The sequence below is a fragment of the Lepisosteus platostomus genome, chromosome 6 (assembly GCF_059453375.1).
Source record: "Lepisosteus platostomus isolate fLepPlt1 chromosome 6, fLepPlt1.hap1, whole genome shotgun sequence".
Lineage (NCBI taxonomy): Eukaryota > Metazoa > Chordata > Actinopteri > Semionotiformes > Lepisosteidae > Lepisosteus > Lepisosteus platostomus.
Genome location: NC_142616.1, coordinates 64,245,524 through 64,269,076, shown reverse-complemented (window position 1 = coordinate 64,269,076; position 23,553 = coordinate 64,245,524). Strand labels below are relative to the sequence as shown.

The 23,553-nt window shown below is 37.4% G+C and overlaps 1 protein-coding gene across 6 annotated transcripts in view; it reads right to left on the bottom strand.

Annotated features, from left to right (window-relative positions):
- Positions 1–23,553, bottom strand: part of fbln2 (fibulin 2) — a 59,520-nt gene that overhangs the window by 10,641 nt on the left and 25,326 nt on the right. For 3 of the 6 annotated variants that reach the window (XM_088636896.1, XM_088636893.1, XM_088636894.1), the window contains exons 3-10: positions 17,453–17,558; positions 16,897–17,026; positions 15,328–15,514; positions 11,040–11,249; positions 9,030–9,137; positions 7,150–7,251; positions 4,668–4,808; positions 1,631–1,765 (exon numbers count right to left, since the gene is read on the bottom strand). In XM_088636896.1, coding sequence (XP_088493022.1) covers positions 1,631–1,765; positions 4,668–4,808; positions 7,150–7,251; positions 9,030–9,137; positions 11,040–11,249; positions 15,328–15,514; positions 16,897–17,026; positions 17,453–17,558 — 1,119 coding nt within the window. The remainder of the gene's footprint in view (positions 1–1,630; positions 1,766–4,667; positions 4,809–7,149; positions 7,252–9,029; positions 9,138–11,039; positions 11,250–15,327; positions 15,515–16,896; positions 17,027–17,452; positions 17,559–23,553) is intronic. The other 3 variants (XM_088636895.1, XM_088636897.1, XM_088636898.1) reach the window with 3 other exon arrangements.

Below are 23,553 nucleotides of genomic sequence, written 5' to 3'. Positions count from 1 at the left end.
GTATTGTATTACCTTACAAAAAAAAACTGGTCATGGACAACAAATATACAAATATAAAACATGCACTGCAAATACGATTATTATTTATCTGCCTTCCAAGAGCAACATGTTCATTGTTGTCTCAGGGAATGTTCTGTCTACTGTGGTAAGATCTTTTATTTTACTGTTTTGTCCTCATCACCATTGCAGATATAATTTAAGTGGCAGAATAGCAATTTCTGTTTCCTTTCAGGCAGATAATTAGTTTATTCCCATGATATCATGTCTGCTAAATATTACCTTAATTATTGGACTGCATTTATAAGTTTTTGTGCCAAATATCTGCCAAGCACCACAAAGATTGGAGTGCTTATAAAGCTTGCAAATTGACATCTACAGGGTGCTTATAAAGTTTGTGGGCCTTTTCACCCCTTTCATTTGTGAATAAATATGTAAAGAAATCATAATGGTCAAAACTGAAGCTTTACCATTCAGTACTACCAACCAGTGCTTCAGTGAAGGAGTCAGAGAGGAACTGGGGATATGCATAAACCATTTTATCCAAACACAAATCTTTCTTGGTCAGGGTCAAGGCTGGGTGAATTCTGACAAACTCAAGGTGAAATGGATTTAGTATTGTTTTCATCAGAATCATAGCATCAGGTATGCAGTAGAAAATTAAAATTAACAGCAAAATTTCAAATTAAGCCTACACTAGAAGAAACACTTCCTATCAGTTTCATATCATATCAATATTATAATTACCATTATTTAAGAGTATTGATTCTTGTAATTCAGTTACAAGTGCCACCATGAATGAGCATTAAAATAATTATTAATGGTACTACTGTATCATTGCCACATTTTGTCACTATATTCAATGGCCTATTTTTCCTATCTCCATAGAAGTACCAGAGCAGTTCATCTGTTGAGCTTTTCAGAATAGTGATCCATTACATACTTGTCATGAGACTGAGTAATGTTTGGGATATTTCTGTTACAGCACTCCACCTTGCTGTTTGTTTATTTAATGTAGTAATTTACAGAGCTGACATAGAAGAAAAGATACATGGAAAAAATGAAAACGAGATATGTAAATTATACAGTATCTATTTATCTTTCTCTAAAAGTGTCTATATCAAGCTGGGTTGAAACCGATGTTATATACTCTTCCAGCAACACCAATATTGTAAATGTAATCATTATAAACATGCTATCTCCCACTTGGCAATGGTCACCCAGGACTTTCTATGTCAATATCAAATTGTAGCAAACGGTCTCTTCTTATTTGGAATTCTGTCAAGTTTGACTACTGCCAAAGATTATGTAAATAATCTGACAGCTCCTTTACAGATTGAATGGACTGCATCACCCCTGTTATCCTTGGTCAACGTCTCTGCATAGTCCAGGCCATTTCATTTGCACTGCTGCATTCAAGCTCAGGTTGGATCTTCCAAGTAGTACACATGACACAAACATATCACTTCTAAGTAACCTTTTTATGAGTGGTGAAATTACAATAAACACCAAACGTGTATTTTGAATGTGCACTGACTGTATAGCTTTCCCCTATTATATTCAATACAGATAATACACTCACATATACAGTAGACACACATACAGTACATACATATAGTATTACAGTATATACCTTCACAGGTATCTTCCTTCAGCTGATACCCTGGGGAACAGGTGATTTGCTTCTCACATGTAAAGGAACCAATAGTATTAATGCATCTCTCCATAGCCTGGCAGCTGTGTGTGTTAGTTAGACACTCGTTAATATCTGCAGGAAAAGACAAGAAAATGTCTGAGCAAAATTAAACAAAACTATTGAATGAGCCTCCAGATCTTCTACAGACGAGAGGCCCAGGGAGGAATATATCACAGGGCTTGAAAAGAATATGTACTGAATTTGGCCTGTTTCCACCCTATATAATGACTGATTTAGAGCAAACTGTTTCAGAAGCAAATGTGCAATAGCTTGAAAAAAGGAGAACGCTCCCTTTGAAAAGCAGTTTCCCTTTTCCCACAGAGAGGTGTTGTAGAGAGAATTACATTCGGTAATGATTAGCAGTTTGCTGAAAATCTATTCTAAGCATGTTTCGGCGCTGCTTTTTGATACACACTTACTGCACATTAAGCATTGGGGAAACCAGTGAATGAATTTGGAACAAATTGTAAAAATAAAAAATGCACAACACTAGATCAGAATAATTAAAGCAATGCAAGCACAATACCATATTTAAACCATCGTACTTCTGTGAATGAGTATAAAGCTAAGGTTTAAGAAAACCTAAACCAGTAATCAGCACAGTAAAATAGCGAATCAAGGGTTAACTTCACACATTACAAAGAAAGCAGCTTTGGAGGTCCTGAAAGGGCTGGCAAACAAGACAGTGGCTGACATCCAGGTGTGAGCCGCTCAGTTTCTAACAGTACAGACTCCTAGAGATCTCAGTGTCAAAATCACACATGAATGTGTTACCTGCCAATTTCCACAAATAAAAACCACTTTTTGAAACAGACAATTTAGAGGAACATTCACATTTTTTCAAATGTGAATAGCAGTCTGATCTTGCACTGATAATCACCTGGAAAACTGTACTTCCTTAAATAATGAAAGACAGAATAGAGACGTGAAGAGTGATTGAGTTTATTCAGCTGCATAATATGCAAGTACGTTCATTTAAGGTTACAAGCTAATCAAGTTGAATGCATTTTCTTAGTTTTTGGGCAATTAGTAATAGGAGTTGTATATTTTTCAGGAGAGAATGTTTCTACAAACCTGCTATTTTTTAAACTAAATTAACTAATTACTGGAAATTAATGGGTTTCTTGAAAGGAGGATATGAAAACCAAATGGAACAGGATTCAAGAAGACAGCTTTTGGCTAGTCAAGACAAAGATCACTCGGTTATGCTAATATGTCTACAGTGTATTGGCAGAGAACTAAACTTAGAAATGAGTTTGTTGAAGGTTGACCGTGACTGCAATGCTAGATTTAAAAACAAATTTCAATTATTATGTGAAAAGGATAATTTTGTGTCATGTCATAAAAGGATCTCTGACATCGAAACACTGAAAAATGTTTCCAGAAATGCAGAGAAACACAACAGAAACACATGAGAACTGCTGCTTCTCCTTTGCTGCAAATATTAAAGTTGTCTATGGGGCAACAATGGGAAAGGAACATCTGTTTTGAGAGTTAAGACATTATATTTTCTCTTTTCCAGACAGCAGTAGTCAAAATCAAAGCTTGTCTTTAATGGTGGTGCTTACATTCCTTGATTATGTGTTTTAATGCCAACATATAGTGAAAAGAGTCCTGACGTACACATAAAAACAAAGCTGTTTGGCAAAGGTTCCTGCCTGATTTGCATGACTCACGCAGAAGGGAAAGAACAGTTAATGGCTGAGGTCTCCACCTTCTGGCAACATTCAAGCCTTACACTGTATTCCACTGGGCTTTAGGAGCCGAGAAAAAAATAATTACATTGTTACATGAAACAAAATATTTTCACACGGAAATTGAATGAATAGAGTTCGGCCACAATTAGCCAGGCATTTAAACAAAACACAATGCAGAACAGAAAAAATATTCTCATAAGTAGCCAATGAGTAAACCATAGATACAGTACAGGGTAAATTAAGTTACTGTTTTGCTGGGCATTGTAATGCTATGGTAAACAGTATTGTTGTAAGCTGAGAATGAGATAAAAAACCTCCAGCACTATACTGTACATCTGTAACCTGCAGAATAGCCCTTTCTCTAGCTATGCAGGTTTGCACAGTGTCATGTTAGACACAATTAAAGCGATTCAGCATTTGGGGTTTAATTAGGTTTTTCCTTAGCAAGGATCTTCCAGCTGAAGAAAGCCTTAAAGCAGTGCGTGATGTGCAGTGATTCAGATCACAAGCAGTAAGGAATATCAAATGTGCATTATTTCTGATTCATCAACATGATGAGATGTATTAAAAATGAAACAGTACATTTGGGCTTGCAGGTGATAAAGAGAAATAAAAAAAGAGGAAATCAACATTTTGCCAGTCCCTGGCTCCATGTAGCCTGACCTCATAAGGAAGAGTGAAGAGTACAGAGAAAGATGGCACCTATCGTTCTGTAGTATGTTGTAATTTACAATGGAAGCTGCAATCATATCAAGGAGTGGTGCTTGTTACCAAACCGACACCATAATGATTACTGATTTACTGTGGAATTAGCTTTGGACAGGGACAGAGCTGCTTGCATTCCAACTAAGTAATCATACGGCTTTCACACATTATCTGCGTGTCTAAATAATAGTAGCCTGATCAGGTCTTACATTACATCCAGTTAGGATGGCTCTGTAATGTAACAGAAGAAAAAAATGCTGTAACCTGAATAGTCAATTAATAATCATACTATGATCCCAACATGTTACCAGGGAAAAATGTGAACTGATTTAACTCACAACCAAATCTTTTTGTATATATATCATTCCAAATTAATCATTTTTTAGATTTTCAAAATGAATATACAGAAACAATTGTGGTTTGCAAAAATAAATATGCTAACTACTTTCATCTGGATCTACGGCATGCAGTGAATTGGGCCTGGCAAATGTAAGAATTTCCAAATGTCAACTTGATGGATGAATTACATGGATGGACTGAAATAATGCACAGTGCAATGTCCATCATCTTACCAACGCATTCTCTATTCACGTTGTATATAAAACCCTCTTCACAGGGCTCATTGACGCGGACACACTGGAAAGATCCTTTGCTGTTCACACACAACACTCCACGGGAACAACTGTGAGTGCCCGAGTGGCACTCATTCACATCTACACAAACGGGTTAACCAAAGGGAAAGGGAATCAGATAAGCAGTAATAGTCAACAAATAAGTGAGTAAAAAATACACAAAAGTAAAAGGAGATGTCAGTGCACACATACTGTACAAGTGTTGAAGATCATCCATGGGCTTCCATTTTCTGTGGTTTGGAAACTATATTTTGACAACTAACGCTGTAGTTGTAATACTTGGATATACTCAACATTCTACCAGGGTTAGCGAAGAGGAATAGTCTATATATCTGGTATATGAAGCAGTATTTTCATATTTCCTGTTTTTATTAATTGGAACATAACTACCGTGCACTAACAAATGAAATGTTTTTTTTACAGCAAATGAAAAACACTCAAAATGTTTAAATATTAAAGACACTTAAGATTTCTAACTGAATTTCTCTTAACAAATATGGCTCACGTGCTTTCGAGAGGTATTCACAATCACCTCTGTGTTAAGTTTTGGTCATGTACCTGTACAACTTCAGAGCACTGGGTTTTTATTCAGTTTTCAAAGCACTGGTTTTCCATTTTCACATTTTCTTTGCTCACAATGACTGAAATGAATAACTGATACACTTGAGCAGCCAATGTAAAGCTAGTTTCTTTGTTACATGCCAGACTAAATCAAAGATGCCCACCCACATTCTAACATATGGTAACACTTTGCAAAAAAAAAATTCATTAGTTGTGCACTTGAACTACAGGGGAATAATGCACGAACAACGATTGAATTAGTCTTGATAACAAATCACATTAAATGGATTCACAATGTAGCAAAGACGTTTACTACAATAGTAACATTAACAGCATCTATTTATCTAATTATAATAATGCTTAAAATTCAGGAATGGGGAAATATACTGTATATATGTGACAACATTTGTGTAGATTAACTTATAAATGTCTTAAGCGCCCCCCAGTTCTATATCTTTTTTATGTATTCCTAGTATAAATTTTCAATTTCATTTCTATTAATTCCTTAAGTGTTGGGAAAACAGAAAGGATTTTAATGGTGCTGCCTTCTTCGATGAATAAACTTTGCTAAATCATGTCCCCTCCAAACAGCAAGTCTTTTTGTGTGTTGTCTGGTTTTCTTCCTTGTTTATCTGTTTATACAATTATCCTCCATTAGAATATTCATTGATTGTGTGATGCATTTATTTATGGATTGCATATTACATTCTAAACCACAACATAATTGTAAATGGTCCACCAGGAAGCAATGCTCCAACATGTGGATCACACATTACATCTTAAATTGTTTGTGAAAAGCAAATTTCCTGGGAAAGATGATCCCTCAGATTTAGGAGATGGAGTTCTGTGCTCCATTTCCAGAATATCCTTCAAGAAAAGGAAAATGTATCCCAAGGCCATAATTAAAATAATCCTTTCTTTTAGAACACGTCAAAGGAAACTTGTATTGCATTATTTTCTTTCTAATTATTGTCTCCTGATGTATGTATATACTAGAAAAAAATTGGTGTAGTTTTTTCACATTTAAAGCTGCATATCTTTAGCAGTATCACACATTTAATTACGGGTTCTTGGTAATATTAGGCCTCAAAAGATATATGTTCTTTCAAAACCCCAGACTACACCTCTTAAGAACTGGAGCCCCATACACACAGGGAGGTATGTTCATGTTTTTTTTTCTCATTTTTCCATATCACACACACATATGGCGAGAGTTTTCTAGCAAGAGCCAGCTGAATGCAGCCATAAGACTTCAGACTGTACACAATAAATTAGCAACTCCACCCTACATCCAAAGAACTTTACTTTGTCGTGCAAGCCTTGCTTTCAATTTGCAACCTTTGATAAAAATTAGGAATGGAATGAAATAAATAAATGGCCTGAGATCAGAGGCTTTAACTTCACAGAGCATTTCTGAGCTTACAGAACCTGGAATGGCATTTGTTATTTCAGACATGTCTTTATGTGTAATAATTGACTGTATTCACCAGTGCTTGAGGCAGTGAAATCTACTTTGTAAAAATGCTGCTGAGGTCACTTAACCCCAGAGTTACAAAGACCTGCATTTTAGTCTCTCTTGTTTGGCTACATTGAATCCCATTTCCCAGAAGGTCAGTACACATTTTCAAGTGTCTTTTTAAAGTGAACCTAACAGTTTTCATGTTTTGGCAATGCAGTGGTGTTCTGGCAATATTACACCAAATGCCTTTGTGGATACTTCCCCCAAACAGAGAGTAAAAGGAGGTCTGCATATACAGTGTTTGACTTCTCACTAGTGACACGAGAATTGAATCTGTGCTGTTTTCCATTAGTTTAAATGCTAATATATTAAACACATAATAAAAGCAAACAGCTCCCCTACCTTCGCATGAATGTCCATCTGCCATTAAGGCATAACCTGGGAAGCAGGAACAAAGCACCTCTCCTGCAGCCTGTGAACAGACGTGCATGCAGGGGCCATTTCCTATTGGAGGAGGGGACAAAATGGAAAAGCTTTTAATAAAAACCCTGCTGGTGCAAGATGTTCTCTTCAGAGTTTTTGGGCAACCAATATATATTCTGTCAGTGACTTCCTTCTTTCTTAGATTTTGCCTATTCCATTTCCCTCTGTCACCTCCCTAGCGTACACTTGCACAGTGAAAAGGTCATCTGAACAGAGACTGCTCTGAACTGGAGGCAAGCTGATACTGTGTTATAATAGCCAATCCTCAATGCACCAACTCTGCTTATCGGCAGCTATGGCTGAACTGCTGAGCCCAGGGAAACAACAATGTACTTCGGCTGTTTGTCCTGGGGTTTCTGAAAAGGACTAGATAGGAAGGGTCTCTGGTGTATCTTTGACACACATGGAAGATTGCCAGTCAACAAAAGATTCAGTCTGTGGCAGAGAGAGCCCCACGTGGGTGTAATTAAGCTAGATAGAGAGCCGATCGGATAGTTTTGAATGAGCATATGGTTGGCATGAGAATGTGGCTGCATGCCTTGTTCTAAAAACTGTGCTGATCTGCTTGGGTGGCCCCCTCCAGTCTTTAAAAAAAGAAAAGACCAAACTCACAAGGCAGTCCAGTCCGAGGCCTGGTGAACCGTGGCAAAGCAGTGTGTGAAAGTTTTCACACTTGGTTGTGTTTTGTTCAGACTTACCATGATAGTCACTGAACCTCATTTTTTTCTCAGAGTTGTATATTTTAAGTGCCAGAGCCCATTTGTTTTTCCTTGAAGAAAACTTTTTTTTTGTCCATGGGACATAGAGTACATGTATTAGACGTACAGTATGTGTTTTGGCTTTCACTACATGCACTAAACACTTCACTTCTTATTTCAAACTACCCATCCCAGAAAGCCCTGATCATGTCAGTGTTGTAATTAGAGTTTAATAAAGGTTGACTCATGGGATGACCAGATGTTCCCGGGCTCATGTGCTCTCTAAGTGATAGACAGACAGGATGATAAAGGAACAAAGAACAAATGCACGTTCCAAAGCAGCAATCCTTCCCTTGATTTTTAAAACAAACACAGAATATACAGTATGTATTAAGCACATTAAAAGTGTTCAGTACTGACTCCAGAAGATTAATGTTATTCAACAGTATTCCCATAAGTACCTACTTCCTAATGCAAAATATTTTTATAAAACAAATTAATTATACCTTTTGTACAGAAACAATTTTTCAGAAGTATTGTTATAGTACATAGAACAGCTGCCAGAAAATTCTCTGTCTTTCATCAGTTTAGATACTGTATATTAGCCAAGAGTGCATGAACGGGGACAGTATTTTAAAACTACTGACATACTGTAGTTTTAAAACTGCAATGTAGATGGGATACTTCTAGAATTTCAATTAAGACATCCGATGAACACAACGGACTGCAGAACTCTAGGACATGCTTCCTTGTGCTACATGCTGCAGACAACAACAACGGCAAAGTGGGTTTTTTAAAATAGGAATTTGAAATCTGAAAACATTTTCACCCGAGATGCAGAACTCAACTCCAGGTGGGCCACAGCCCTGATGTTCTTTCAGGTACTATGAATTTAGAATTGGATAAAGGCATGAAGAATTGACATACTACAAATCTAAATAATCACTTCAATGAAGAAATTACTTAAATAGCAGCAGAATGGAAACCAAGAGACTCTGTGGCCCCAGACCCTGGATCTGCCTGCCCCTGAAATAGATTATGTACATACAGGGAGGCTGAAGGGTTTCAGCACCAAAACATGTAGCTGAATCAAATCCTTACCTGCACACAAATCTACTGGAATCACTGTGGTAGAAGCTGCAACTGTAGGGACAGGAGTAGCAGGCCTATCTTCCTCTCTCAATCTGTTGTCCTCTTCCTCAGGATTTTCTATATGCAAACATGAGAGAAACACCCATTAACTAGGGGCAGTCATTTTATCCTGCAATTATATTATCTCCGAGCCACGAATCATAAAAAATGTCATCTGGTTTGGATGCGGGCGGCGGATGGTGGCAGATGTTTGCTGATAGATATGCCCGTACACATAAAACTTGTGGCTACACACATTGTAAAACTCCACACAAGTATAACAGTATCACTGGATCAAACACCTCAGTGTTTGTATAAGTGAAGTGAAGCATTTCTGGAAAGACATCTATGCATGTATAAATTGTGTGGTAAATGATAATTTATAAAATCAAATGAATGTACAGTACAAGTTTATGGCAAAACCTGAAGAACAATGACAAACTGCAGTTCCTCATTTTTTATGAGGAAGGTGAATGTTTCTAATGGAGTCTCGGGCAATACACTATTGACAGATTTTTTAATTGGAGGTATCACAGTTCTTTTGGAGTGGCTGAAGCTCAAAAGTTGTATTATAATACGAAACGAAAAGGAAAAAGTAAGAAGAAAAAAGATACAGACTAGTTCTTGGAGCTGAATGATGTAATTTAGCTGTACTTCTCTTTCTAAGAAAAATATCTACAATATACGACTACAACCCTGTGAGATTTTAAGAACTTAGTCTCCACCCAACCCCGAAGGATACATTTTTGTCTGTAGAAAAAAAACATTTTATGTGAAAAGGGATAATAATCCGGGGATTATCATTGAGTAGGAGTGGATTGGGGCTCAATGATATAGATTTATCTCTTAAATAAATGTTAGTTTAGCAGCACTTGAAAAGTCATACTTCAGCCAGCAAAGCTCCACCAGCCTCTAGCCTAGACATATTAACTAAATACACACAAAAAAAAGAAAGAAAACAGTAGGCCTGCTAGTTGCTAGTTAGTAAACATGCCGTACCAGGCAGGACATCAAAACATTTACCTAACAATAGAACTCTTAGCAATTGTCTGTCCACAGTTCAGCTACTTTTGTATATAATGTAATCAGATGAAGGTCAGCGGTTTAACACAAAATGCAGGGTCAGGAAGGAATGTCATATGCCTAGTCTGGATAAAGATTATCAGTCCCAAATCAGAAAACTACTGTATCTGAGTCAGAACTGAAGGAAGGAAAGGATAAGAGCTTTTTAACAAGAACTGAAAAAAATAATACATGGTAAAAAAGCCAAACCTCAGTGAGACACATTCTTTCCTGCCAAGAATTCTGCAACACGTCTGAACTGCTTGCTGTATATTATTGTCTGAGAATGAACACTCATTTCACTCAGTGAAATTAAGAATTAAGAGTATTTTTTTTTCTTCCTGGGTGAGATGGCCTTAGAAATCAAACTAAGATGAACTGATTTTTTCTAAAGTACTGTCCTGTATTATTTCTGCCTTAAGAATGACATGAATGGAACAAACCTGGCAGACTTACTGGCTAACAGTTCTTTTAGAACATTCCTCTTTCTGGGCTGCAGTACAGATCTAAAAATCCTTGTGTGAAAAGGCATCGAAGTTCCTCAGTCTTGTGTGAAACTGAGGACAATGAATAACATAGAACTTCCTCAAATTTCAAGAGTCCCCTGACTGTTTTATTTAATCATTACAACAAGAATATGCTGGATGGTTCCATTTCTCAGTTAAGATGATTCCGTTTGCTGATAAACCCTGTTGGTATTATGTAGTACAATAAGCACAATTATACTGCAGTAGACAATACAATGTATGTGAGCTTTACACGCGCAAAGACAGAAACAGCTACCCATTACATAAACCTGGTGTTGCAAATGTCTGTGTACACACACTTTCATTTTAAAATAGTTATTTTAGTCATAAGCCATTCCACCATTGCATGTCATTTTACAAAAAGGTTCATTTAGTTATATCTCTTTCTTACCGGGCTCACAACTGTATCCATCAGACAGCAGTATGTAACCTGGGAAGCAAGCACATTCGTAGGAAGTCCGAGTATTGATACACCTTTGGTGACAGAGTTGTCCTTCATACTCCAAGCACTCATCTATGTCTTCTCCTTTCTCCACTGTATTTGCATTGCCCTCTTCATCCGTAATGGAAAAAGCTTCTTTGTCATATGTACCATCTGAAACTTGAAAGACAAGACTATACTGTATTGTACAAATGTCTGGAAATTCGCTTTATGTCATAGTATCTTAACTCTTTGGTGCATAGTACCTCCTTACAGTCAAGCTTTTTCCTGTATTTTGTTACCTGCTATTGTAAGGCTGCAAAGCATATACTGTATTAGCTTGTTGAAATGTGATATTTAATTTAAGAAAATTTGCCTGATTCAACACAAGGTCAGAAAGTGACACAATAATATATTGCAGTGTAAAATTGGAAATATTACATGCTTACAATATACATTAAGTCCCGACTAGCTCAGTTGGTAGAGCATGAGACTCCTAATCTCAGGGTAGTGGGTTTGTGTCCCACATCGAGCACAAGGTTCTCTAAGAACCCATACTGGGCAGCAGCAGTATGGGGTGGTGTTGGCGGCGGAGGGTCACATATCTGTGACAACAGCAACAACACTCTCACTTGGAAGAAAGGACTGGCAATCTACTTCCGTATCTTGCCATGAAAACTCTCTGGATAGTGATGGGCAAATATCCATAGGGTTGCCATGAGTTGATACTGACTCAGCAGCACTGAACCACCACCACAATATACTTGCAATAGAAGATATTGCAATAACACACAGTACTTTAGATTAGAGGTGGAAAATTCCATTTTATTGATTCTTCATAGCTTGTGATAGATTAATAGCATACTGATAGTGTTAATAACTAGGGAGAAACTGACCACTCTAGTAATGAGTAATTAGTAATATTTTCATTACTTCATCAAACTTGGAAACAATATTCTGGCCAAATGTAGAAAACCGCCGAAGAAGAAAGATGCAGGTTATTAAATTTGGCTTAAAGACATTTTGTTAAAATCAGATCTAATATAATGTAAATTAAACACATTCACATTCAGAAAATCATCACCACTCACCTTACCTGAATACAAATTCCAAGAAAATGCAGAACAAAATAAATTCATTGAAACTAATCTAGTTAGGTTGCATGAGGTTCAGCAATCAGAATTACACTCTCATATTGTACTTACTCAAGTACAGATTGCTTTTTAAAATTGTTTTTATTCCAGCCCTCAAATGTCCTGTAAACCTTTATTGCATCTACCTCATGCATGCTTCCTGACCTTCTTGATAATGAAGACATAATGTTTATAAGGCAGAACAGTGCTGTAACTCTGGAAATGTCCCTCTTGTGGTATGAATACAGTTTCCCCCTCACCTCTCACTTGCTATCGGAGAATTCAGCACTTGAGCTTTAAAATACAAATCAGTAGGTTCTACCTGCTAATCAACTGATCATGGTGAGAGTTTAAGATCCAGAACTAAAGGCAATGGCACATTCACAGTAAGGTCAAGTACCTTGAAACTAGCGCTTCAGTAGACATTACAACTACCACAAACACTGCTGACTTTAACAGCTAAAAAATGGAGGCTGCGTAACACTAGTCATGTTTGCATTGCTGTTACCACAATTTCTGGTTTAATCTGACAGTTTGACAGAGATCTAAACACTGAAAAGAGTAACATGGTTTGGCATCATTATTAAGCACGATTATGTGGCTTATTGGAATACAGAATAGAGTGTTTTACTAAAAGAAATGTATTAAAGTACAGCTGGCAATAAACCCAGATATAGGATAATACTGTAACAGATTGCTCTGACAGGCAGAGGTCATAATGCAGATGGACAGGACTGGCATGACACATGGTTTTAGCAACCAGCTTTCTATCACCTTGACATACTGACATGGCTGACTCATGGGATTCTGTCACCAATATGATCTTCATATTATCTAAAGCCTGCAGAACACATCTGGAATACAATATTTCATTCTAATTGTGTGGGATGACACACAAATACTGCTACACAATCTCTTTTTTAAGGCAGTTTAGTGTCTTGAATTCTAAATGCAATCTAAACATTTACCGTAGTAGCAATGAAATAAGAATCAAATACCTCATATTGCAGAATGAGCTACAGATTGGACAGATTAGACTGTAATCTTAATAGCATCGACAAGAGCCATAATATATTTGTCATAAATAATTAACCTATAATTAATAATTAATTCACACCTCTAAGAATTCCTTTAAATAAAAATCACCCAAAACAAATCTAAAGTAGCATTCTGCTCTCTGGAAGTGCAATGCCTCCAGATGTACTGTATATAGAGGCCTCCAAAAGGATTCCTGCTTCCCTGGAGTATAAAAAGATGTACTGTAACATATGGAAACCATTCAGCAACATTATCAAGGCTAAGGTCAGAGAACTCTTTCAAGACTGCAAGTGGTCATGGACCTCCACAAATTAGGAAATGACTATAAAAGAATCTAGAAAAAAAGGTACCTACGCTTTCCACTGTAGTGTCCATTTTTAGAAATCGATGGCTAGGGGTACAGTTGCCACCCTAGCAGGAAGAGAATGCAAGTGTATCTTGCCATCATGGACTATAAAGCAAGTGGTTTGGGAGGCACCCAAAGGCAACAGCCGGAGATCTTAAACACTCACTGGCATCTTCAGGATACAAAGTGTTGAAAACTACCATTCAAAGTTGCCTGCATGTGGCGTTCATAACTGGGTTGCAAGGAAGAAGCATCTGAGCAACCCACCAAAAGAAGTAACTCAGACTTGCCAGCATTTGAATGACAACTGAAACAATGCCATAGGGTCAGAAGAAATGAAAACCGAGCTTTCTGGACATGTTCACCAGCATTATGTGTGGCATAAAACATGGTGCTCATGTTGGGAAAACACTTATCGTCTATTATGTTTTGGGGTTCTTTTCCATCCATTGGTACTGGAGCCCTTGTCAAGATTGAGGAAATCATTAACACCAAAACATAGCAAGATATTTGAAACCTGATAGTAGAAATGGACATTCCAACATGCCTGTTATCCAAACCATACTGTACATCCAAATTTACAAAGTAATGGCTAACTGTTCAGAAAAGAAATGTTCTCAATTCCATGTTCTCAATCTCCAGACCTCAATCCAACTGAAAATGTGTGATATTTACTTATGAGAGTTCACTAACAGAAACTAAATGGTCTGAAGAATTTACAGAATACTTACTACGGGGATGTGAAAAATTATGACCCTCACATTTTCTGGACTTCTTATTTATATCTGTAATTAGCTAAAAAGCCTTGCATAAAAATACTGCTTTATTTTCACCTATAGGACAGTAACAGCTAGCGCTGTCACCTGTCCCTGTTTGGAATTGTCCTGTATTTTTCAGACAGGTTGTGCTGACATCTTAATTCTCTCATTTTGAGTGCTTTTCTGAACCAGCGTTGTGCCAGCCTGTCACAGTCGTCATCCCTCCTCTAGAGGGTGCTCTGACCTTTTTGTATTTTAGTTTCATTATGACGTGCACGTGTCTCCTTTTTTCCTGTCCCTACTTAAGTTTGGTGTCTCCAGGCTTCAGGGCTCGGTATTGGAAGATGGACGCCACAAGGCCTGCCTATCCCCCAGGCTCGTGGATAGCCCGAGGGCTCTTATTCCTCGGCGTCCTGAACATCTGGGTACTGGGCTTGGAGAACCCAGCTCCTTTGTGATTTTAACTTCCTTGTTCCTGATTCCTCGGCCCCGTTCCTGTCTCTCTTCAGATGGATCTCCCGGCTATGGACTTTTGGACTTCCTGGTTTCCCCTTTCGGATTGTTTTGGACTTGTTCGCCTGCGCCACGCCCCCCTGTCGGTCATCCCCATCCTGATCCTGTCGTGTTTCCCTGTTGCCCTTCTCCAGTCTCTTCCGGATTTTACCGTCTGCATAGGGTCCTAAATACGCACTACATGGGAGTCTGAACCGGCTCCCATTACACAGCCTGAAGACTGTGTCAGAGCTTTGTAGAGGAAAGGTATGAAGCACAACTAAAAAGAAAGTCCTTTAGAATTCAGCATGACAGAAATATGTTTAAAGTTTATTAAGTTTTGGACTTAATAAAGAACAAGTGCAGTCTTGGTAATCTGCCAGTACAGACACAGTACTCTTTATGGATTCACTGATGGATATATAATTGAAGTGGAAGATAACTGTATCAGGTTATTTACTATGCCTAACAACATTTGCAAGGAATATTACCTCTCTTTGGCAGAGATGTTGGTTCAGGTTTTTGCCTTTCTCTCAGAGTGGGCTGGCTGAGGCCATCTTCTCCCTCGCAGCAGGTTAGAAACATATGGCTACAGGGGTAAACTAGATGCTGGTGAGAATCACAGTTGTGTCCTTCACTGCGAAATTGCAAGCCCAGAGAACAGCAGCTACAGCACTCCTGCAGAACAGCGTGACATGATACATTTTATTGCCATCCATTTCTCTGATCTTTCGGCTTGTTACTGTTAGTAAACATGAAATAAAGGGACAAATAAGAGGACATTGGTAACCATGACAACTTATTAAAGTGGGATTACATTGTCTGAGAGGAGTACGCACCACTATTTGAATTGTGACAAAAGCCCTTAAGTAATAAATGTTCTCCAAAGTAAGCCTCTGCCTCTGACAGTACCACTGCCTTAAAGCCAAGGACACTGCAGGTGCCAGGAGAGGAATATTGACATTTTAAGACCATGTAGAATATTTTCTCTGTGGTGACAATAAGAGTTTTTTATTCTCTCTGACAAGTAGTATGAACCATGCAATTTATTTTCCTGCTGTGTTTCTGGTCTCAGCAATGCAGAAAAGTACAAATAATTACAATGTTTGCCAGCACCAGGCAAGTGACACACTCTCATACTGGTGCTTTTCCCAATTACAACAACAGAAATCCAATCTGACATTTACTGTATCTGGGAATTAAACTCCTAGGGTGACAAGTGCATTTCAGAGAGGTTTCAGGAAAAAAAAAACATTGTATTCAGTTCCATGTATGTTATGAAACAAAAAAAGTGAAAACATAAATACATGACTTCATTATTTAGATGGTGTATCATAATGTTGCTGCTAAACCATTGACCTAAATATATTAATAATAAACATCAGCACAGATTTCTCCTCAAATCTTGCCTATTCAAGTTGAACTTCTTCTCTCGTCTTGTTAGCAGGTTTGAAACTGTGGATATTTTTAAGAACTCAGTTTCCATTTTTTATATTCTTTGTTATTATTGAACCAGATTTTTAGCACAACGGCTTCCTAACTTCTCCAAAGTCTGTAGGCCATGGAAAAAAAAGCAACATTTTAACCCCGCTGAATTAAAATAAGTTTGTTTCCTTTCTCCATTGGGCAAATGGCCCTGGTGTGAGTGTGTGTGTGTGTCTGTGTCTATGTGGCTCTGTGGCTAAGGATCTGCGCCTGTGACTGGAAGGTTGCCGGTTCAAATCCCGCAGCCGGCAGAGGAATCCTACTCCGTTGGGCCCCTGAGCAAGGCCCTTAACCCCAACTGCTCCAGGGGTGCCGTACAATGGCAGACCCTGTGCTCTGACCCCAAGCTTCTCTCCCTGTCTCTGTGTCTGTGTCTCCATGGAGAAAAGCTGGGGTATGTGAAAAGACGCATTCCTAATGCAAGAAATTGTATAGGGCTAATAAAGAAATATTATTATGTGTCCCATTCAGGGTGTATCTGGCCTTGTGCCCACTGCTTGCCAGGTCAGGCTTTGGCTCCGTTGCAACTCTGTGTTGGATAAAGCAGTTAGAAAATGGATGGAAAGGTGACTTGCCATGTAAGAGTCAGCTCCGCAGATGTCACGTTCACCCAATTCGCACATTTTCCCTTCTTTGGCTGCAGTCATACCTGCCAAGCATGTGCTGTCTCTCAAGTGTCCCAAGCAGCACTGCTGCTCAGCAATTCTAAAAAAAAAAACAAATATGTGATATGTAGAGCAACTACAAAGCCGGACAACTGGTATAGCAAATCCAGTCGAATTAAAACAGAATCCATCTGTCCCAGTCAGGCCTATTATCAAACCCAGCTAAGATAAAACGTACTGCTTTCCCTCAACTGCAGGAAGATGATGTACTGTATTCATTAATTTTCCCGTTACTGCAGTCTCATCAACCTACCAAGTCAAGTTGTGTTATGCATAATAAGCCTGTGGTGAGCAACATCTCAATTAGCAATATCACAGCAGGGCACAATGAAGGGAAAGATATCAAGGTTACAGACACATTTATAACTAAATTTAATGCATTGTAATTTTCAGACTCTTGCTGCCCTCATGACTCTTTGAACAGGAATTAAAACAAAACTGATAATGTTCAAGACTATTAACTTACCTACAGGTGTCCACCTCTCTCTGTGGCATGCCAGTACAATGTCCATTGTCAGAGGCCCACTTTTGTCCAGCCTCACAGCATGATGCAACAAGGAGATGTCCTGAAACTAAAAGAAAACAAAACCCCACGTTCTCAAAAGGCAGAGAGTGTTTAGTTTGGCAAAAGTAAGTCTATCTGTGATAAAGCTTACTTCACTAAGTGAAAAAAAAAATATTTCAGTTGTATTGTAATGTTTCGGTGATTATGAAACCTTGGACTTATTAAACTATGCTTCACCTCATTACATTAGCTTCAACCATAAACTGAAGATGACTAAATCATGAGCAAAGGTCAAGACAAAAGAGTTACCATTCATGGAGCATGTTAAGAAACAAAATTGTGGTTAAAACAGCCTATTTGATGAAATAGAAAGTACTGTGTGTCTTGTGTCACAATAACCTTTGGGCACACATACAGTACTTGTACAAAAGGGACAAAGGGTTCGCATTCCTATGGACAACAACAGTGGACAGCGAACAACTTTGAGCTACAATGCTTCATTTCCTTCCAAGCAGGCTAGCCATCTTGGACACAAGTTGTGTACCACTGTTATCCATAGCAACATGATCCCCAAGGTCCCATCTGTATATGTACTGTGTTTCACTGTTCCACGGTGCACTGTTTCCACAAAACAGATGTCTGAATAGGATAGGCTACTGTTATAACAGCCCTGCATAACATTACAGGGTTCCACCCTGGTGGAACCAACACATCTGGCACTCCTAGAAGACAACACTGCTGGGCTTATAATAAGATAAGCTGGTTCTTCAAATGACAAATTTGGTTAGACAGCAAAAGAAGTCTTTTACAGTTTGTATAATGCATGTTGTACTTTACTTCCAGAGAAGTCCTGTGGCTTTATAAGAGATTTTCTTTGTCTATCTTATCTATTTACACTGTACAATAAAATACTATCTAGTCTCAGATTTGTATTGAAAGTACTATTTCTCTCACTACACATAAGAAGTTTACTGCATTACTTACATTGGCAGAGGTTAACAAATAAATGTAAAAATGTGATTGTGACAATAAGGTCAATTAATTCCAAGCTATTCATCCTAAAGCTGGAATAGAATGTCTAAGGACATTGCAAACCCACTGGAAAACAGATCCCATTTCTCTGAATAGGACTGATGTATATTTACACAATAAGATAACATCCTCATTGTTATCATCTCTTTATCATTTATTTTCAGTCAATTCAATTCCAGTTCCAGCAACTACAAAATACAGTGTGGCTATACACACAAAATGATTATTCAACAAAGAAGCAAGAAGGTTAATACTTAGGCTTGTGTACAATATGCCTGTATATTCATTATGTACAGTACAGTGTGTCACAACTGGATCATAATATAAAGTTGAATGTGTCTTCATCCCCTTCTAAGACTGCAGTCAAGAACATTACAGTTCCCTTTTTTTCCTTTCTCTCATTTTTTCTCTCTCTTGGAGCAAAAAAATCGCCATAAAAAGATTTTATAATCATTTTTTCATTCAGATGTATCCAGTTTTTTTTTAAATATGCAATTAGTTATCTTAGTAGAAGAAATTAGCTTCAATTTCTTTAGGAAACAAAAGTCAAAATTTGTGCACTTGCATCACTACCAAACTGTAAGCCAGTAAAGTAAATTCCAACGTTTTATTGCTTTCCTTCACAGTTGTTTCAAATCATATACCAACTGCATGTGAAACCTTAGACTTTCTTCGAGCAACACAAAGACCAGTTTTGTCAAGCTGTGCCTCCCTCAGCTCATAATTACCTTGAATGTGTATACAACAGAGATTTCAGAAACCTCCTGCTGGCAGTACTACCTTTCCCACTACCTCGCACACTGTACATCCAGCAGCCCTGTGTGCTCTGCAAATAACTGTTGAGGGAATTCTCCCAAACTCACGCTGCATTGTCTTAGCACGTCTTAAATCACTTCTTTGCGGTGGCATGCAATTTTCTTTGTCACATACATATACAAAAAACTTAAACAAATTGAATCTGTGGTTATTTTCAATTTTACAAGTTCAAAACACAGTAATTTTATTGTCTCAGTGTCTACATTTTATGTTAACTAAACATCATTCATTTCATTTGTGATTAGTAAATTTCACCATCGTATTTTCAATTTATACATTTTTGTATTTTCTGTTTATGCCTGTGATTTTATCTAACTGTACCTCTAGGTATATGAACTGGCTGATCCAGTTGAGACCAAAAGTGTCAGTCAGCTAGACTACAGTATATATTGGCCACTGTTTTCGACCGGCCGATTCCTCCCTCTCTTGCCTAGCATTCCTGTATGTATTTTCAAATGCATCATGGAAAGAATCGGCCTCTAAAAGTTTGTAGACTTCTTCCTAAACCGCAGTATAATTCAGGTGGATATAAAATTATATCTAACAAAAGCTGATGGTGTCAATTGGCACTGGGTTAAAAAGAAGCTTTACAAAATTTTTCACAAGGTCCCCAAATTCCTGCAAATCAAATTGAGGACCTCTGAGAAAATCATCTGGGTAAAGAAACAGACAATTCACATGGCACTTTTGAAGCTTTGAAATTTACAGCTAATGGTGGGTGGCTTGTAGTGCCCTACAAAACTTCAAAACAATACTTCTGCAAAACGCAGCTCACCAATACTACTACAATACTACTACAAAGCCGTAAACCACCATTATTGATTTATTAGTGATCCATCACACTTTTTCAAATTTTCAAATGATATAAGATATTTTTTCATCTGGTTGCCATGGTTTCTGTATGCTGGCAAACTAAACAGATGTTTGGCTAGAGCAGCAGAAAGCTAGTTTTGCCCTTGACAAAAAGAAGTGTAAACAGTAGTGCTGCAGGAATCCCAAACATTAGTGTTGTGCACAGCTCTCAAGCACATATGGAAACAGAAATTCAGTATAAATACTGAATCCAAATTTTAAATTAGTCACACACTATAAACAAACACTATACTGCACATGTGCTCAGAAAAACAGGACTTACAGCATACTGTATGAGATAATACTATTTTATCAAAACAAATAAATTGCATGGAACAGAAAAATAGCAATCCTCCTCTTCTTACGTCTGACTATTAATAGACATACTGCAAGCAAAGAGACTGATGATGTACACCTTATACATAAACTTTACAATCCCAATTCTAAAAAATCAGTTAAAGTAGTATATTAATGCTTTAATATCAGGTGGGGTGTTCAGTGCACATTTGTACCAATTTAGTCTGGGTACAAATATGCAATATAGACATACTAAATTAAAATATTTAATATCACTTCAATATTAAAACAGATTCATAGTATTAAAAACTAAATTTGTCAATATTTCCATAACATGCATATAAAATGTTTTATGAAGATGAAGATGTGCAGTAACACTGGTTTGTAGATTAATACTACTGTATGCATACTTAAATTAACAAAAACAGTATTCTTAACATGTCCTTACATACAAACTGATAATTTGAGAGAAAATATTCTCTGCAACATACTGTACTTTTGTGTAACACTTTTATAGCCAAAAGCCCATGACTTGTTATTTTAAACCTCATCAATGTGTCTTCTGAATTCTAATTGTGACAGCAACAGCAAACAACAAAAGATTTTAAACAGGATCTGGTGCAGCTATATGCAGAAGTCCTGAATTTCTTTAGAAACCAGGAATATTTCCCAACATCTAAACATCCCCTTTCCTGCAATGTTAACCTTACAAACACACATAGAAACAAGATTTTTTTGCATTTATTCAAATAAGTAACAGAGAACAACTATTTGTAGCTGGAATTGGAGGGGGTCATTTAGTCTAGATTTTTCTCTATAATTGAACAAGGAATTTTTAAAGCAATTCCCTGCTAGGTTGTTGATGTCGGTTCTAATCAGAATGCCAAGCAAAATATAATCAATTTAGTTCTATAATGATCCTTTCTCAGCTGTTTTCTGTCCTTCCAGGGGGCTTTTCAGAATGATTAAAGCCTATCTTCCTACCCTTTACTGTCATTACACTGCTTGCCAAAGAGAAACCGAGACTTTGAACACACCAGGCTCTGAGGCAAATCTTTTTTTTTTCTTTCAGGAAAACAGTCCCATCCATAAAAGACAAAAAAAAACATATTGAGTGAATGATATATTTCAGGTCATCAATATAACATTAAATGACTTCTTACTAGTTCTTAAACTTTCAAGGTTTTCCTTTAATCTTGGAGATAATGTAACACCACAAACAGACTAGGGAAAGAAAGACAAAAAATACCGTTAAACATACTGTAGCCTGAAAAAAAGTCACCGTGATATTACTGACATCACATTTCTGGTGACAGAAATTTAACTCACCCTGCAAACTGTCTCACACATATTACAGGAAATCTTTTTCACATAGCAAAAGAGACGCCATTGAGCGAATTATTTTTTACTTTTCTCCAATATAGCCTATTCTGACCTGATTTTTTTTGCATGGGAGCACATACGGTATGAATGAAATTCATTTTTTGTTTTTCTAAAATACCAAGCCAGAGGTAATGATTTAAAATGGCTGCAGGATGCTTAGGGGAAATGCATCACTCCAACTCTTCACTTTATGGAGAGTCTACTTTAGACATTTGTTGTAGCTGTTTACTATTTTATACCCTTAAACAAATATTCTGCTACAACATCACTGAAAAAAATTTCACTACACTACAGCTGAAAGTTTGTTTCGACTGATCGGCTGATTTAAGTATTGTACGTATCAATCAAAATGCAAGTGCTGATTCAGAATTTACAAATACGAGGGGATCTGAACTGTGCTAGTAAAAATAAAGATGTGCTCAGCAAGTACATTGAACTCTAAGAACAAATTTCATTCACAAATATATTTCAGTGTTTTGCATCAGTTGGAAGGAGTTAATGCCGAAAACATGATTTTTAACTGTGCCCTCCCATAAAATGCTCCACATGCTGAAATGTCGCCATGTTTACCGATACACACAGACACACACTTGAATCTGTGTTCAGTCACCCTTGTGTGTTTTGTAACCTCATGTGGTGTAACCTCACCCTACATCCAGTACAACGTTTGACATCTAAATAAGGTCGAAAGACACATGGTTGGCAAATATAGCAAATGTGAGTGTCATTTCTGTTATTACTCCATATTTGGACCTCCAGAAAGTCATCTGCAGAGCAGATGTCTGTGAGATCTGAAGAAAACATGTTCTGGGTTTAAGTTAAATGATTTTTACTCTTTAATGGGTAGGTACAGTATGAATGCTCTTACAACTGTTACACTCTTCTGTATGGTGGTAATCTGTCTGTATATTCACATATTATTCTGGGAGGTATGGGAGCTGTACAGTCAATGACAGATGTTTGTTTGTTTTTTAAGTGGCGAAGTGGTTTGTTTTTTTTCATGTGCAGATTTGTATTATCCAAGCATTATAAAATGAATTTCAAAAGGAAGGCTAAGCCCCTGAGTCAGCCAATCATCAGAGACCTCAGACTTTCCTTGCCAGTGTCCTCTGCACAGGAACCCTCCACCTATCTCAGTTCCACTGCCCCTGCAGAAGCCTCTGGGCTTATTCCACTCAGAGGTTCAGACCTCCTCATCTATAATACCAGGTTGTCACCCAAATAATTACACCATGGGACTTGTCTTTACCTCTTGAATTTATTTGGTAGAAATGCATTCCTTGAAATGACATTTTGCATCACTTATGGCATCTTCTGATTCTTTTTGCTCCAAAATCAGTTTGCTTCAGAAGAGTTATTAGACAGTTCTGAACACTTTGCATTACTCCTGTCTTTATTAAAGAAAGTGTATGCTCATATGACCTGGAAGTGAAATGTTATAACAGGTTTTCTGGTTTCTGATTTCTGGTTAAGCACTAGTTATAGTTTTTGAAAGAGGGCACTAGCTTTAGCTAGCTTTAAAAATAAGAAATCCTACCGAGTTTAAAATGTATTTGAATACTTAACATGAAACCATTATAAAACAAAATAATGCAATGCTTTATACATCTTTGCCTAGTTTTGTAATTATTCATAACTTCACCTTTCTTATTATCGACAAAAAAAAAAACATTAATAGTGTG